The following is a 16833-nucleotide window of genomic DNA, read 5'->3' as shown; positions in this document are numbered from 1 at the left end:
TCCTAGTACCCTGGCTTAAAAGTCACTTCTTGACACTAGCAGTTTCTCAGGAATAATTCATCAAGGTCTGCCTGTCCTAGCCGAGGGCAAGGCCACTGGTGGATGGGGCCCAAATCAAAATAGGATGTCTATACCTTCTTTCTTTTATCACTCATCTGCCATCTTCTGCTCTCTCTTTCCTTCTCATTATCTCCTTGCTTATGGATTGCTCAGAAAAGGAATATTCATTCTAAGTATAATATGAACTGATTTGGGGAGGTCTTTTGAAATTAAATCAACATACACTTGCCTATGATCAATCTTTGTCTTAAAATAAATAAGCCTTGCTGATTTTTATTATTATTTCATTTATGCCCTTCAGTTGGTGGCCTTGTAACCCATATCTAACTAAACTCAAATGAAGAAACATAAGTTATAAGCAATAAGAAGATCTGTGGTAATCAATCCTATCCTTTTCTTTATTTATTTTGTAATATATTTTATTGGGTTTTTTAAAAAAACACATCAATCACTTAATAATTGGTGAACAGTGTGTTGTCTGGGTTATATCTGTAAAACAATCATTAACAATAGATTTTTTTTATTGAAAAGTTTTTCAATTTTTAAATACAATGAACTCCCCCCTCCCCCTCCCCTCTCCCCAACCCTCCCCTCTCCTCCCCTCCCCCCTCCCCGACTTCCCAGAGCTGAATACAGGGTATAATAATACAAAGATAAACTAAAACATGCTAACAACAAAAATAAAACATTAAGTTCTATCGGACTTTAACTCATTAACAATAGATTTCTATACTCCATAATCCACATAATGGTTTTAGTTGATTTCTTCTTTTCCCAGATTATCCTCTTTTGCAAACATTGAGTTATTGTTTTGATAGATAACAATTAAATATTTTTTTTCAATATTCCTAAAAATAATAATCACATCAATATAATATTTCTTTTCTATCCAATCATTCTGGTTGCCTTATCATAGATCTTGTTACAGTCCTTACTTTAGTTTGCTTCTCCCACCAAATTCTAGGTATTCTTACTGGTTAAGATTTTCTCAAAAATTAATTACATTTAAAAATTTAACTCTATTTTTCCATATGAACCATCTCACACTTTTACATTTCTTAAGGAATAGATAAAACAATGGGGAAAAAAAGAAAAGAAAGCAAGAGTAAAGAAACAAAAAATAACGTACTACTTAAAATATATATCCCTCCTAAGCTAACATATATTTATTTCCTAAATTTCTTATTCTTTTTAACCATAATTAAAAATATGTTTAATCTTTAAACATTCCATTTAATATTTCTAGTCATCTACGTAGTCCTTTAACTCTCATTCAAAACATTTTTATCCATTATAATTTTCTTAAATTCAATCACATTTAAGTATCTAAAACATTTCCTTTATCTGAGTCATTTCAACTTTTATATTACTCATATCAAGAAAGAGAACAAAAAAAGGGGAAAAAGCATACTACATTATTTAGGGAATTCATCCCTCTTAGAATGACATATATATTCCAAAACTTTTCTATTTCTTTAACCGTATTCAAACAAAGGTTTCTTTTTTAAGTATTCTCTCTGGTAAGTCCAATCATCTATTTTCTTGGTTTCTACTTTAGTCTTTTTCCTTTGCCCAATATCTTTCTTAATCAATGTATTTTGCTGAATCAAAAAGTTTTTCCATATGTTCGTAAATGTTGCTGTAGATATAAATAGTAAATCAGGTGAAGTGTCTTTGTACGGGGCTTCTGCCTTTTCATGTTTGTTGAAAATGTTTTTCTCTTTCTCTCTCTCCGCTTTTCTTATCATTTCCTTTCTCTCTGAAGTTCCTGACATCTCTACAGTCCATTTTATCCAATCTGTTTTCTTGTCCTCAGATTTATTTTGTAGCCTTAAGGGATAAGTTGTTTTTTCGAATTCTTATGAATTTTTCCCCACTAGGATTAAATCATATTTCCTTGTTTTGTTAAGTTCCATCTTTAAGTCTCTATTCTCAATTCTATATCCATTTATCTGTTTTATCTGCTCCTTCTCTGTTGTTGTTTTCTGGGAATTTTTTTGTTGTAAAGTTAACTTAGAAATAGATTGATTTATATTTTATTTTGGATTTCTTTGGGGTTTAAAGTCATTGTTGTTTGAATTAGTTGCAGTATACTATATATCTCCTCCTGTGAAGTATTTGTTTTCTTGATATGTTCTTCCTAAATGTCTCTGATCCATGATGGCCAAGAATTTGAGTTTTTCTCTTCCTTTCTTTTCTCTGCAAATAGCTTTAGAGTCCCAATTAAATAGATATTTGTAATCCAAATAGTTCAAAAAAGATTTTTTTCCCTGAATTTTATAATTCTCTCTTTGTCTACAGCCCAGATTATTGTCTTTTTTTTGTCAAAGCTGTACTTTGTTGTTAAAACTTTGAGGGTCACAAACACAAATTAGCTTTTCCCAGGTTTTGCCAAGTCTTATATTAAAGTCATAGCTGTCATAGTCTTCATCCACCACTAGGTGTCAGCAAGTATTTGTTTTTCAATTTCCAAAATGAACAATTATCCTTAAAATGAGAGTCTTAACCATTCAAATTTTAGATTTATCCAAATTTAAGTTTTTAATTTCAGGTTTTATATTTATTTCACTTCCATATATTTTGATCCTCCATACAGATTAATTTGCTGCTTCCATTAGTATAAGGGTGGGGTGGAAATCCCCTTCTTTCCCTTTCAGAGGTATTTTGCTTCTTGGGGATCTTTTCCAGGAAATCAAATGTAGAATAGAAAAGAGAAGGTCAAATTTCTCACCCAGTTTCAATCACGCTGTTCACAGTTGTGCTGGTTAGTGCTTTTAGACTTCAGTTGGTAGTAGCTTGGAATGGTCAATGCAATACAGCCAGCCTTTCTCTTGTTGGGTTAGAAAGTTTTCCCCAAGTTGAACAGAATGGCCGCCACCATTCCAGAATCACTGGAGCACCCTTCTTTCTTTGTTGCATCTCTGGGGTGACTTAGACTCATTTAGGGTCCCAGGCAGAATGAAATTAGTCATGGGGTTGCGGAGAATCCAAAAGCCCACAACCAGTTGCTACCACGCAAAACCGGAAGTCCCTATCCTTTTAGAACACCTGTTCCAACTCTGAATTTTCCTAATGTCATCTGCTCATTGGATGTTAATTTATGGATTTAGAGGCAAAATCTAGAGCAGGGGTTCCCAATCCCTGGGCCATGGCCCACTACCAGGCCTTGAGCCATTTGAAACCAGTTTATGGAATTGGCGGGCGATCTCACAAGCGCACATCCCCACTTGCATGAGCAGTGGATAAGCACGTGTGCCCACACTCCATTGATGTGAACAGTGTGTGCACATGCCTGTCAGTCGTGCAAATAGAGTGGGACACTCATTTTGCTTGCTGCTCATGCCAAACCATCTCCTCTCCCCCCCCCGGTCCACAAAGCTGGAAAGGTTGGCAAACTCTGATCTAGAGGAAGAGAAGTCACTGGACTGATATGTTATATATAGTCTTCTTGTATGAATGCTATTTCAATCATTGTACAGATATAATGTGGACCTAGTGATAAATGTTTACACCATTAGTGTCAGGCTAATGGCCATCTCCATTGTACCTGCCTGGCCTATTCAATCTGGCAGGAATGATACACTCCAAATTTCTTTGATTAAATAAAGCCATCTATCAGTGTTCTGGAAGGGTGTCTTCTCTGTAGGAGCACCTCCCCTCTAGACAAAGGTCTCTCCCCCCCCAGATTCAGATGGTCCCCACCCTGTTGGACTTTGAAGATTTAGCTCTTCATGCAGGCATTTGGCGACAGAGAGTGACATCCCCCTGGACTGCATTTTTGTCTCTTTTTCCATCCCATCTGGTTCTCTTGTTATTCTTGCCATCTTTAATTCTTGTGTTTATTTATCTTACTATATTTTTCCTTGTTTTTAATTTTTTCACTTGTCCATTGGAAGTAAATGGCTCATACATGTAATTAATAACAACAATAATCCCTTCCTCTACAGATTGATCTTGTATGGCTCATACTGACTTTACTACTACTTTAATGGGACATACATCTACCATAAATTAGTACCAGGAAAATATTATTTTCTTCATGTTTTTAATGTTCAATCTGAGGAAAGAAAACTTGTTTGGATATATTATTTTGTAATATTCTTATGCTTATCTAGTTGCACAGTGGAAATGGTGCAGGTATGAATGTCCCTGTTTTTACTTGTACAATCTGCTCTCCTTCAGCTGCATCCTCTTTGGCTTCACATTCTTCAGCTAGAACCTAAAGAAGGAAGGAACTCTTACCATACAGCTTTCTCAGTTGTGGTATTACTATTGCAACTGAAGGGAATTCTACTCTTGAGAAATTTCTACTTATTCTGGAAGCATTTGGAAAAATTGTCCTATTTCTTTACGCACAAATTTGATGGAAAATTTTGAAAGTCAATTTATGCCACTTTTAAGAGAAGACTGTTTACAAGTGCAAATGTAATCTGAAATGTTTTCCTTACGTTCCCTTTTTGGAACTTTGAAATGGGATTCACCTGTCACCCAGCTCATTTATTTCTTTTCCAAGAAAGTCAACTGCTCCAGAGTTTTATTCAAGGTTAAGACTTACAGGCACTTTTTGTAATTCCTTTGCAGCTGAGGAGGCACATCAAACAGCTTTTGACTGTCTTAGAAATCTGGGTCAGATGGCTGCCTGCAAATATCAATAAGAAGGAATTCAAGAGTTCTGTTTTGATGTGGATGGAACAACAGGAGAAAAAAGCAGCACATTTTTATACAATAACCTCACAATACAGAGTTAGAACTTCACATGTAATACTGTCAAGATAAGAGATTAAGATTTGTACCTTCTGATGCTCCCCAGTTCAGTGTCTCAACACACTTCCCGTAGGCCTACAGAATTCAGCTTATCTTTAACAGGTTTCCCTGATTTCCAGTAAGTTTTCTAATAAGAGGTCAGAGCATACACAGTCTTATTGTGCTGAGATAACCCAGGAGTAAACACAGTAAAGCTATGGTCTATATTAAATGGTGGTTTATCTTACACTATCTACAATATCATACACCAGGAACAATATATATATATACACGTGTTAATTCAGCAGGCTTCAACACACAGCAGTTACAGCAGGAAACAGAAGAGAGAGAACACAGCAACAGAGCCTTCCTTTTCATATAAAGGCTCTTAAAGAGACACAGACCCTGCTGAGTCATTCCCAACATTGCATCCTATATCTTACATTACATCCGCTGGTTAGCTTTTAAATCATTACCAGTACGATTCTAAATACTATAATACTTTAGGCTTTATGCTACAGCTTTTATGTATTCCTCCTCTGAATAATCATTCCACCAAGTTTTGGAATTTTTTTGTTGCACAGTTGGAAGGAGTTCAGGAGACAGCAAAAAGATTGCTTGGGGAGGTGTTTGCAGGAGTTGGGTCCCAACCCCCAATACATGTTGACCCAGAAGTACAGTAAAGCCCATTCAGTTCAGGAGGGGGTGGTGTTATCATCCCAGCTAAATAAATATGAGAAATCACTCTTATTTATTCAATTTGTAATATAGATTTTAAAAAATCTTTGGCCAGATAGACTTTTGGTCCACACCTTATTTCTTACCTCTAAAAAGAGCCCACTTCCTGGCCTAAACCAGAATAGTCCATAACATTTTGATGCCTGTTAGCAAAACAATTCCCAGTCTAACTGAGTGACATTTCATGCAACAACATCTACTGGTTATGGCAGATGCTCAGGGCATGTTCAATAAACAGTGGTTGAAACAAAGTATGGGACAGAGGAATATGCAAAACCAAAAAGTTTTTGAATCCTTGGTTGTTTTATAGGAAGGAAAGATATATTCCATCCATTTAGCCCTTCAGGTGTAGCTGAAATGTAACTTGCAGCAAGCACAGTTACCATACTTAACAGCAATGCTGTTAGATATTGTACCTGATTAACACCGGATTGTCCCCAAGCTTCTTATTTCTACAAACCATAGTCTGACTGTAGACTGTAGAGACTAATGGACAAATCACAAACGAGGGATATCAGATCTGGCCTGCAAAAATCCAGATTGGCCTCAGATGCCTTATCTCCAAGATGCCCTGCCATAACTTTTAACTTGTCAGTTTATGGTTCAGTATATCATATAAACATGGGAAAATGGGCTGGATAAATAAGTCATGGTAAACCGTAGATAAGGTGAAATGCAGATATAGGACAGGAGTAGAATCAGGCTCTGCTTTTTATTACAAGAGAGGATCAAAATGCTCTGAGGGGACTGAAATATTTTGGAGAGCCCTGTAGCACCTTTTTTTTCACCCTTTGCTGGAACAAGCACTGCTCTTTGAGAACATTGGTACTCTTAAATGCCCTTCTGAGATTGCTTTTAAATATCAGATTTCTCCAGGTGATCTCAGTAGCTTCAAGAAAGATTTATTAGCAAGCTATTTTCCAAATTTCAAAAGAACAAATACAAGAATCTCTCTCTCTTCCCCCCTCCCCTCTCTCATACACACACAATATTAGTGGCTCAATGCAAGACAAATTTGTCTTTGCAAGAAAAGTGGCTTTTATTGTACCTAGCAGCCTTCCTTTTTCTGCCATGTCCTCATGATGCTGCATGAATGAATGAAACACATAAGGAATCTTGTAACTGTTTCAGCTTTAAAGTAGTAATTCCTTTTTATTCCAACTCTGTCGAAGGATAGCCTCCAAATGTTGTACACTTCCCAAATCACTGTGTATGAGTTGGGTGGCTATATAAATTTGTTTAGTAAATAAATGTAAATAAATGTTGCAGTGTATGCTAGGCTGGCATACACGTGTAGCAGCCGCATCAGGAAGCGCGGACCTGGACAGCTCCGTGCAGGAACTACGTTCGGCGGGAAAGCCGGATTTAAAGGGATTGGCCGCCTGGCCGGCGGGAAACCAGGGTTCAAACCTATTGGTCAGGCATTCACCTGGGCAGGTATAAAGTATGCCCAGGTAACCGTTGCCTGGCAGTTCAGACCACGCTACCACCAATAAAGATTATACACACACCTACGCCTGCGTCTCATCGATCCGCGAACCCGACTTAACAAATGTACAGAAGCAGTTAGATTTTGTTCTCACGAAGAAAACATGTGATTTGCATTAACTAGGATTGGAAACAAAGGCTGGATTGGGATTGGCTGAAGGAATTTTGTCTGCCAAGCAAAGGATGTGTGGAAAACAGTGTAACGGTAAAGGGAAAAGATCCAAAGTAGTTCTTTAATGAAATATTTCCTATTTCAGGTATTCTACTTTTGCTAGTAGCAGCAGTTTAAGGTAAACGCTGTTGGTTTTGTGGGTGGAAGTGAACCAGATACAGGTCTGGCCATTCTGTTCAATCAAAGCAGGGAAAGGAAACTACAGCTATGTTTGTTTGCATATTGAAAAACACTGGGCTCTTCTTCAAGCAACACCTTTACTGCATCTGATGTAATCTGGAGTATATACCACAAATGGGCACTGGGAATAATCACTGGCAACTACAGTATAGCTACACAGACTTCAGTGGCGTTTCTCTGTTTGTTCCTCCTGTCAGGTGAAGTTCTTGTGGTGCCCATCGAGTCAAGTGATTACATGAGCGAGTTGGTGGAACAAGCTTCCCTGCATTTTTTCATCACAGCCCGTGTCAACGAACTGCAAAAGATCCTGGCCCAGCAGAAGACCGTTTCGCTGAAAATCCCTCAATTGTTCCTCAAGGTCAGTTTCGAAGCAGCAGCGAGTAAAGAGATAAGAAGACGTGGGCTGGCCATATTCTGCTTCTTGGTGTAGCCCAGGCGTAGGCAACCTTGGCTCTTTTAGGACTCGTGAACCTCAACTCCCAGAATTCCTGAGACAGTATGGGAATTCTGGGAGTTGAAGTCCACGAGACATAAAAGAGCCAAGGTTGGCTACCCCTGGTCTAGCCAAATCTAGCTAAGGGTATGATGTTTTGGGTCTTGTCTGTGTGGAGGTGGGGAGACTGAGACGAGAGATGAAAGCCCAAGTTAGGGATATTGCAGAAATTTGTCAGAGCTTGGTTTAGGAACAGACCTTGAGATGGCTGAAAACAGCAGGCAAATCCTCCCAACTTCTCACAGAGCTCAGATGCAAATCCAAGCACTGTCCTGGGTCTCCCATCAATTTCCTTCTGTCCCCACCAAAATATTTCTTCAGCTCTAGTCTTCAAGATTTCCCCACACCCCCGTTCTTGTCTCCATGCCTTGGCAAGCATAAAGGACCATGTCCTGGGCTATTTCCCCAGTTTAATTGTTCTCCTCAAAGCTGTCTTAGTTGCCAGTGGACAACATGGATATGAACTGGAAATGTAATCTATACAGTGGTCCTCAACTTACGACCACAGTTTGGAGTTGGGTATCATCAGTATGCTGATGATACCCAACTTTTCTTTTCGACCCCAAACCACCCCAGTGATGCCCTCGCCGTGATGTCCCGTTGCCTGGAGGCGGTTCGGGTCTGGATGGGGAGGAACAGACTTCAACTCAACCCTGACAAGACTGAGTGGCTGTGCATTCCGGCATCCCGGGACATTCAAAATGTTCCATCTCTTTCTATGGGGGGTGAGCTCTTACCCCCCGTGGATAGGGCTCGCAACTTGGGAGTCCTCCTAGATTCACGGCTTACCCTGGAAGATCATATAGTGGCCGTGACTAGGGGGGCTTTTGCCCAGGTTCGCCTGGTGCGCCAGTTGCGGCCCTATCTGAACCGGGATGCCCTGTGTACGGTCACTCATGCGCTCGTGACCTCTCGCCTTGATTACTGTAATGCTCTCTACATGGGGCTTCCCTTGAAGACCACTCGGAGGCTCCAACTGGTACAGAATGCGGCCGCGAGAGTTGTCTTGGGAGTTTCCCGGTACTCCCATGTTACACCTTTGCTCCGCGAGCTGCATTGGTTACCAGTTGTCTTTCGGGTGAGGTTCAAGGTGTTGGTTACGATCTTTAAGGCCCTACATGGCATGGGTCCGGGATACCTCAGGGACCACCTGCTGCTGGCATCGACTCCCCTCCGCCCTGTGCGTTCCCACAGAGAAGGCCTCCTCAGGGTGCTGCCAGTCAGGGAATGTCGACTGGTGGCCCCCAGGGGGAGGGCCTTCTCTGTGGGTGCTCCGGCATTATGGAATCAACTGCCGGTGGAGCTCCGGATGGCACCAGACCTCCGAACTTTCCGTCGGGGCCTGAAGACCCACCTGTTCGAATTAGCTGGTCTGGCCTGATGGGGGATTATGGGTTTTTAATTGTTTTTAAAATTTGTATTACTGTTTTTAATTGGGCATGGGTTTAATCCTTTTTTAATTTTTGTATTGTCTTTCTTTTTATATATGCCCTGTGAACCGCCCTGAGTCCCTACCAAGGAGAAGGGCGGTATATAAATCAAATAAACTATAACTATAAACTATAAGCCCAAAATTTCTGTTGCTAAGCCTGGCATTTGTTAAATGAGTTTTGCCCTGTTTTATGACCTGTCTTGCCACATTCGTTATAAGTGAGTCACTTCATTTGTTAAGTGAATCTGTCTTCCCTATTGACTTTGCTTGTCAGAAGGTTGCAAAAGGTGATCACATGATCCCAGGACACTGCATTATAAAGGTGTGAGTCAGTTGCCGAGGGTCTGAATTTTGGTCATGGGGATGCTGCAACAGTCATAAGTGGGAAAAACAGTCACATCACTTTTTTTAGGGCCATTGTAACTTTGAGCAGTCACTAAACAAACAATTTTAAGTCCAGGACTACCTGTAGGATGCATAATATCTCAGTATTTTTCTCTGCCGAAATAAAAGTGGTACTAGTAGAGAAATGGTGTCAAGAGCAGGTGTCCCCAAAAAAAATAATCTTTTCACGGCCTCATTTCCCCCAAAATGCAGAGTGACTGCTAATTAGTTAGAAAAGAGAGAGGAGAAGCCACAGGCTTCTCACATCATGAGAAACCTGAGTGACTTCAGATACACATTTGACAGCATTAACACAGAAATAGTAATCATAGATACAGACATGTCTTTCCAAGCACTTGTAGCATACACAACGTAGCTGATTTCTACCATTAGGCAAAATTAAGTGGCCACCTAAGGCAGCAGGATTTTGGCATTACAAAAAGGTAGTAAATTGTTTATTAATGTAGCATTTTACTTTTACAGCCACGGAGAGAGAGAGAGCAGTATGTTTTCTTCCATTGCCAAAATAACTTGTTTGTTCTTCTGCCACACAGCAAAGGATCCTGGGAGGAGGTGGGTGGGTAGGCTGGCAGGTATTGTTTACTGCTGTGCCTCGGGCACCGAAATCTCATAGGCTGGCACACATGCGCACAAATGTGCACCAAATCTCCCTGTGGTTCTGTCAATAAAGCTGGTTTTCTTTCCTAGGAAAATACACGAATGTTTCCATTTCTTCACACCCTTTTCCTCTTATATGAATGTTGTCTAAGCCAGGAGTACCCTCATTTGGTTTGCAGAACCTTTGGCAAAGCAAGGGCTGATAGCAGATTTTTGGAAAACCACCAGTTAACAGCCAAGAGGCTGCCAGTCTTTGTCTGCTTTGTGGGTTGACTGAACATGTTTGGCTGATGTGGAAAACTCTCTTCAGATATTGGTTGTAATAAATGCACAGGGTTGGGAGGGCATCAATCTGCATCTAACCCTTTTAAAGTATATAAAAGTTCTTTAGTTAGATAAGGTAAAGGTAAATGTTCCCCCGCACATGCGTGCTAGTCGTTTCCGACTCTAGGGGCCGGTGCTCATCTCCATTTCAAAGCCGAAAAGCCAGCGCTTGTCCGAGGACGTCTCCGTGGTCATGTGGCCGGCATGACTAAACGCCAAAGGCGCACGGAACGCTGTTACCTTCCCACCGTAGTGGTCCCTACTTTTCTACTTGCATTTTTACGTGCTTTCGAACTGCTAGGTTGGCAGAAGCTGGGACGAGTAACAGGCGCTCACTCTGTTACGCGGCACTCGGGATTTGACCCGCCAAACTGCCGACCTTCTGATCGACAAACTCAGCATCCTAACCCACTGAGCCACCACGTCCCTCTTTAGTTAGATAACACACACTTTATATTAGGAAAAAGATGAACTATCCTTTAATACCTTCATTTAACATTGTTAAGCTAAGGGAGAGTGAATGGCCTAAATTTCATTGCTCAAATGGCTCAGATCTTAAACCAAGGGGTCATCTCAAATGCTGCAAATATTTTTAGTACCTTCTATTACCAGAACCAGAGATTGAAATTCTAAGACAGTAGAAAACCTGAATTAGAGTAGGTCTCCTTAATCTGTCCATTTGTCAAATGTGAAACTGCCACATTTCTTAAATTTCCTAAATAGGAATAATTCTAGTACTTGTACATCACTATCTTAATAATAATAATAATAATATAAAGTTGGAAGGGACCTTGGAGGTCATCTAGTCCAACCCCCTGCTCAGGCAGGAAACCCTATACCATTTCAGGCAAATGGCTGTCCAGTCTCTTCTTAAAAACCTCCAGTGTTGGAGCATTCACCGCTTCTGGAGGCAGGTTGTTCCACTGGTTAATTGTTCTAACTGTCAGGAAGACTACATCTTGATGTAGTTGTGGGGCTTGCATGCTCTGAGGAGGATGAGAGCTATTCCAGAGGTGCAACAGAAGAGACAGACCAAGGGTTTCAACAGAAGAGACAGACCAAGAGCGTTTCTCCCATAAACAACGTGGTGAAATGTAATTTACAGAAACCCACCCCAGATCAGTTATCACCCAGATTAATCAGGGTCAGTCTATGGATACCAAAAAAAAAAAAAAACAAAACCCACACACAAACACAAAAAGTGCACTACCAAAATGGAAGAGGAGGATGGAAAATAAGATCAGCATGTTAAGATCAGATGCAAGCAAGCTCGAAAAGATTTGGGTGGGGCAGGGTGGGGTGGGGAAGAGGCTGAAGAATAAGAAGACCAAAGAATATCTGATCAAGAAATATCACTTGGGGAAAAAGGAAAATCAAGGAAGCACTGGAAATAATAAAAAAGCAAATCACAGATATAGCCAAGGAGATCAGCAATAGAAAACTTCAAATTGCACACTTATGGACAAAATCTCCAATTTCAGAGAAATCAGAAAGATTTCTACCATTCCATCAATAGAGACTTAGATCTGTCCATGCATGACAAAGAAGAAGCAATGCTGTTCTGGGTACAGTTATAGGACAACCCAAAGAAATACAATAACAACAGATAAAGGAGATGGATAAGAATAAAGATGAAGGTGAAATGTAAGAACTTGGAATGAAAGAAATGATGGAGAAAAAAGCAAGAAAGATCAAGATTTGGTTAACAGCAGATGAAGATGAACTGTGTGGTTTCTTTGTTGAAACATCTGACTGGTCCATACCCACTTGTTGTCAGGAGTTTAACAACATACTATAAGGGAGTGAAATTGAATATTGGTTAATGTCTGGCAAAATTTACTTGATAATGAAAGATTTAATGCAGGGGTCTTCAAATTGGGCCCTTTTATGACTTGTGGACTTCAACTCCCAGAATTCTTCAGCCAGGCAGGCTGGCTGAGGAATTCTGGGAGTTGAAGTCCACAAGTCATAAAAGGGCCAAGTTTGAAGACCCCTGATCTAACAAAAAGGACAGCATCAGGCAACTACGGGTCAATTACCTCCTTACTAACAGCTTTTAAATTGCTAACTGGTGTAGTAGTTGAAAGAATCTCATTGAAAACAAGCTCTTTCCATCTGAGCAGAAAAGAAACTGCTCAAACTGCAGAGGAACAAAAGATCAAATCCTAACTGACAAGATGATTCTGGAAAACTGCAAGAAAAGGAAGACCAACTTGAATGTATTGTGGATCAATTACAGGAAGGCATTTGACTCCCTGCCATATGACTGGATCATCAAGTGCCTAGTAATAACAGAAGTCAGTAGAAACATCAGAAGCTTTGTGGAAAGATCAATGGCACCATGAAAGACACAGCTGATGGTCAATGTTGATAGTCTGGGAGAGGTTAACATTAAGAGAGGAATCTTTCAAAGAGACTCATCCTCACCACTAGTGTTTGTCATTGCACTGATTTCTCTGTCAACAACACTAAACTAGATAGGCCATGGCTAGCAAACATCAAAAACATCTATCCCACTTTTTTCTACATGAAAGATCTGAAGGTGTATTGAAAATACCATCTAAAATAGAATTGCTGCTCAACATTGTCTACACATGCAGCCAAGATATTGCAGTGCACTGGACAAATATGCCACCCTCACCATCAATAGGGGAAAAATAGTGAAAACTGAAAAAATCAAGATGCCATATGGAAATAACATCAAGAATCTGGATGACGATGATCACTGCAAACACCTGGGCATCCTTCATAAAGTCAAGAAGAAAGTTAGCAGTGAATGCATCAGAAGAGTGAAGAAAAGAGTGAAGTCCAAACTCAATGGCAGAATTACCGTCAAGGCAATTTAAGACCTGAGCAGTTCCAATCATTAGATGTAAATCTGGAATAGTAGACTGGGCTCAAGCTGAAGTAGAAACCCTAGATAGGAAGACCAGAAAAATAATGGCAATGAATTATGCCAACACGGCAGTGCTGACAGATTCTATTTACCAAGGAGCAAGCCCTCATGGTATATACTTGCTTCTTTGCACCTTCTTCATTGTCCTTCAGATATTCTTCCAATGCTCTTTTTCCTTCTTCAACTGTTTGGTGTACTTGCAACATTCTATGCATTCTGTGTGGACATCCATGACGATAATAATAAATGTGCCTTTATTAAGATGCAACATAAGACAAAAATCCTTCACAATAATTACTGTACAAATAAATAAAATTAGTTCAGAATGTAACAGCAACCGAGTAAGCAAATATTAGTTACACTAAAACAACCAACATATAGCAATATATTTATAAATAATGCTCTAGGATAGGACCAAGTATACATTCATTCATAATATATCCTATATGCAGGTCGTCCTCGACTTACAACAGTTCATTTAGTGACCTTCAAAGTTACAATGGCACTGAAAAAAGTGACTTATGACTGTTTTTCACACTTATGAGCATTGCAGCATCCCCATGGTCACCTGATCAAAATTCGGATGCTTGGCAACTGACTCATATTTATGACGGTTGCAGTGTCCCGGAGTTATGTGATCACCTTTTGCAGCTTTCTTATCGGCAAAGTCAATGAGAATCCAGATTCATTTAACAACCATGTTACTAGCTTAATAACTGCAGTGATTCACTTAACAACTGTGGCAAGAAAAGTCGTAAAATGGGGCAAAATTTACTTAACAAATGTTTCATTTAGCAGCAGAAATTTTGGGCTCAGTTGTGGTCATAAGCTGAGGACTGCCTGCATTTAAAGTGCATCTCTAGAAGGCTGAATTAGCATTTTCAGTTAGGGCTATAATGGGCATAATTGATAAACTGCTACAGAGGGCAAACTTGAGAATTAAATGAATTGTCAGAAGAGTCCTGGGATCTTCAGAATTCAAATGAGAAAAAAGGATGATTGAAATACTTACCTAGATTTACCAAAACACTATAGCAATGTAACTGTGAATAGCAAAAACAGAAACTTGCCAAAGATTGATGCAGAAATGTCAGTTTGAAAAGTTCTCTAATCAAATCAAGTGCAAAGTTTGTTTTGCAGGATTTCGCCCCCCCCCAGCCCCAGCATTCCTGTATTTAATTAGCCTGGACAAATGTTTATCAGCAGTGTCTTCAAATAATATTACATCTTTTCCGAGCATTCCTCTGAGGAAGCCAATAAATCATATAATATTGCTGTGAGCTCTTGTCTTCAATAACCACATTTTAAAAATGCATAATCCTTTCAATTCTTTGCCAAAACTGAGCAGCATATTCCAACTTGCCTGGATTAAATTGCCTAAATTGCTTAGGCCTATCTTCCTATTTTGAAGCAAGAATATTAAAGAGTTGGCTGGACCCAGAGCTGCTGTTTCTGTGTCATGTTCTTAATAGGACAAAAGTGTTAGGATTGACAGTTTGTCAGTGATTCTTTTGCCATGTCACCAGAATTATCCATGCCTGCAAAATTTATTGGCTGCCGTCATAATGCCAACTTTGTCTAACTTAGGGATAGGCAACCTTGGCTCTTTTATGACTCATGGACTTTAACTCCCAGAATTCCTGAGCCAGCCATGCTGAGAGTTTCCAAGCTGAGCCAAGCTGGCTCAGGAATTCTGGGAATTGAAGTTATAAAAGAGCCAAGCTTGCCTACCCCTGGTCTAACAGATAGTCGTAGGTCTTCTCCTGTCTTTCCTTATCATGCAGATGAATCTGTTTCTCCACCCAGAAACTTACCCATTATCAGCACAATTCAAAATGGAAGGCAATTATATACTGTGATAGCATATCCATAGAGTAAGTTTTCTGTGCCTGTCATTCAATCATTCTTCTCTCCATGCCTTTCAGAACAGATATGAGTGTCCAATTAACTTCTAACAATTTTTTGTGCTGCATTTTCAGGAGACATATAGATGTTTCATGAGGAAAGGAGAAAGTAAATGGCTAGCAAGTATTTTACTTCCGTAGGGAAAGACCCTTCCATATTCAGATGCAATAGGAGAAAGACCTGTAGGAGAACTGGAAGGGCAATCATTATTTGATCATCTTGGAAAAGAGCAAAAACAATTATCAGCTGGCCATCTTTGTCAGGAGTCATGTTAATCAGGGGTCTTCAAACTTGGCCCTTTTATGACTTGTGGACTTCAACTCCCAGAATTCCTCAGCCAGGCACACTGGCTGAGGAATTCTGGGAGTTGAAGTCCTCAAGTCATAAAAGGGCCCAGTTTGAAGACCCCTGATCTTAATTTATGAGCATTTATGAGTATTAGGATAACAAGACCTATTATAAAGTAATCTGGTGATATTTAATGGATTTGTTATAAGACATGAATGACTGGTCTCTGGCAATATCTCTGCTGGATTTTTCTTTTAAATTCTGGCAAGTTTAGACAGTTTATTAAAACACAAAAACACAACTGTGTTGTGGAATGGTTGGGTAATTCTGTTTTATTGGAATTCTGCTTCCTACTTCAGAAGGAAACCGTTGGTGGTCATGCACCATATCTTGCCTGCATATGTCTAGCAGTTGGAGAGCTCATCTGTGTTTTTAGATAAGATAAGATAAGATAACCTTTACTGTCATTTTATTTTTACTGTGGGCACAACGCCACACATCAAAAATGAAATTTAGTTGCCCGCTCTCAAAGTGAAACACATACATGATACATACTAAACATACTATATATAACATATTTATAGACCCACACCCCTACATATACATAACGAATAAATATTAAATACTGTCCATCTTGAATATATAATGGAAGGAGAAAACTTGAGAGTTCACAAGGTGAGTTGTGGGGGGGGGGCACGAAGGGAGTCTCAGTCAATCTCAATGTATACATGGTTGTACTTTGACAGTAAAGGTTCATTCATTCAATGCTGTATGGAATGAAACTATGGCTGAATCTGGATGTTTGGACAAACATGTAATTGCTGTCTTAGAGCAGAATGTGCTTGAACACATATACACGGTACTGATTATTTCTGCTCACTCTCTCCAGCTTTCAGAAAAGGGAAACTGTCATTCTGTGGCTTTTAATTTCATCCAGAAATACATTCATGGAGGGATGGTTAGATGGATGGTTAGGCTCTTACTTTTTATGATACCTACGTCAGTTACTGTGTTAGAAGACTGATGAATCTGAAGATTGGCTATCTCTATTCAGTGTACCTCATAGTATTTTCCATGACTTTCTCTGGTTTAACAGTAAAGTTTAATATCCA

General features: G+C 39.6%; 1 protein-coding gene across 3 annotated transcripts in view; it reads left to right on the top strand.

The window, feature by feature from the left end:
• The window catches only part of F13A1 (coagulation factor XIII A chain), a 564207-nt gene that overhangs the window by 88975 nt on the left and 458399 nt on the right, over positions 1-16833 (top strand). For all 3 annotated transcript variants that reach the window (XR_014492156.1, XM_083359938.1, XM_083359937.1), the window contains one exon: positions 7579-7739. Coding sequence is in view for 2 of the 3 variants with exons in the window: in XM_083359938.1 (XP_083216064.1) it covers positions 7579-7739 (161 nt within the window). In the remaining variant the exon portion in view is untranslated. The remainder of the gene's footprint in view (positions 1-7578; positions 7740-16833) is intronic.

Source organism: Vipera ursinii (genome assembly GCF_947247035.1).
Source record: "Vipera ursinii genome assembly, chromosome: 3".
Lineage (NCBI taxonomy): Eukaryota > Metazoa > Chordata > Lepidosauria > Squamata > Viperidae > Vipera > Vipera ursinii.
The sequence above is the reverse complement of the archived record's forward strand: the minus strand, read 5'-3'. Positions and strand labels throughout refer to the sequence as shown.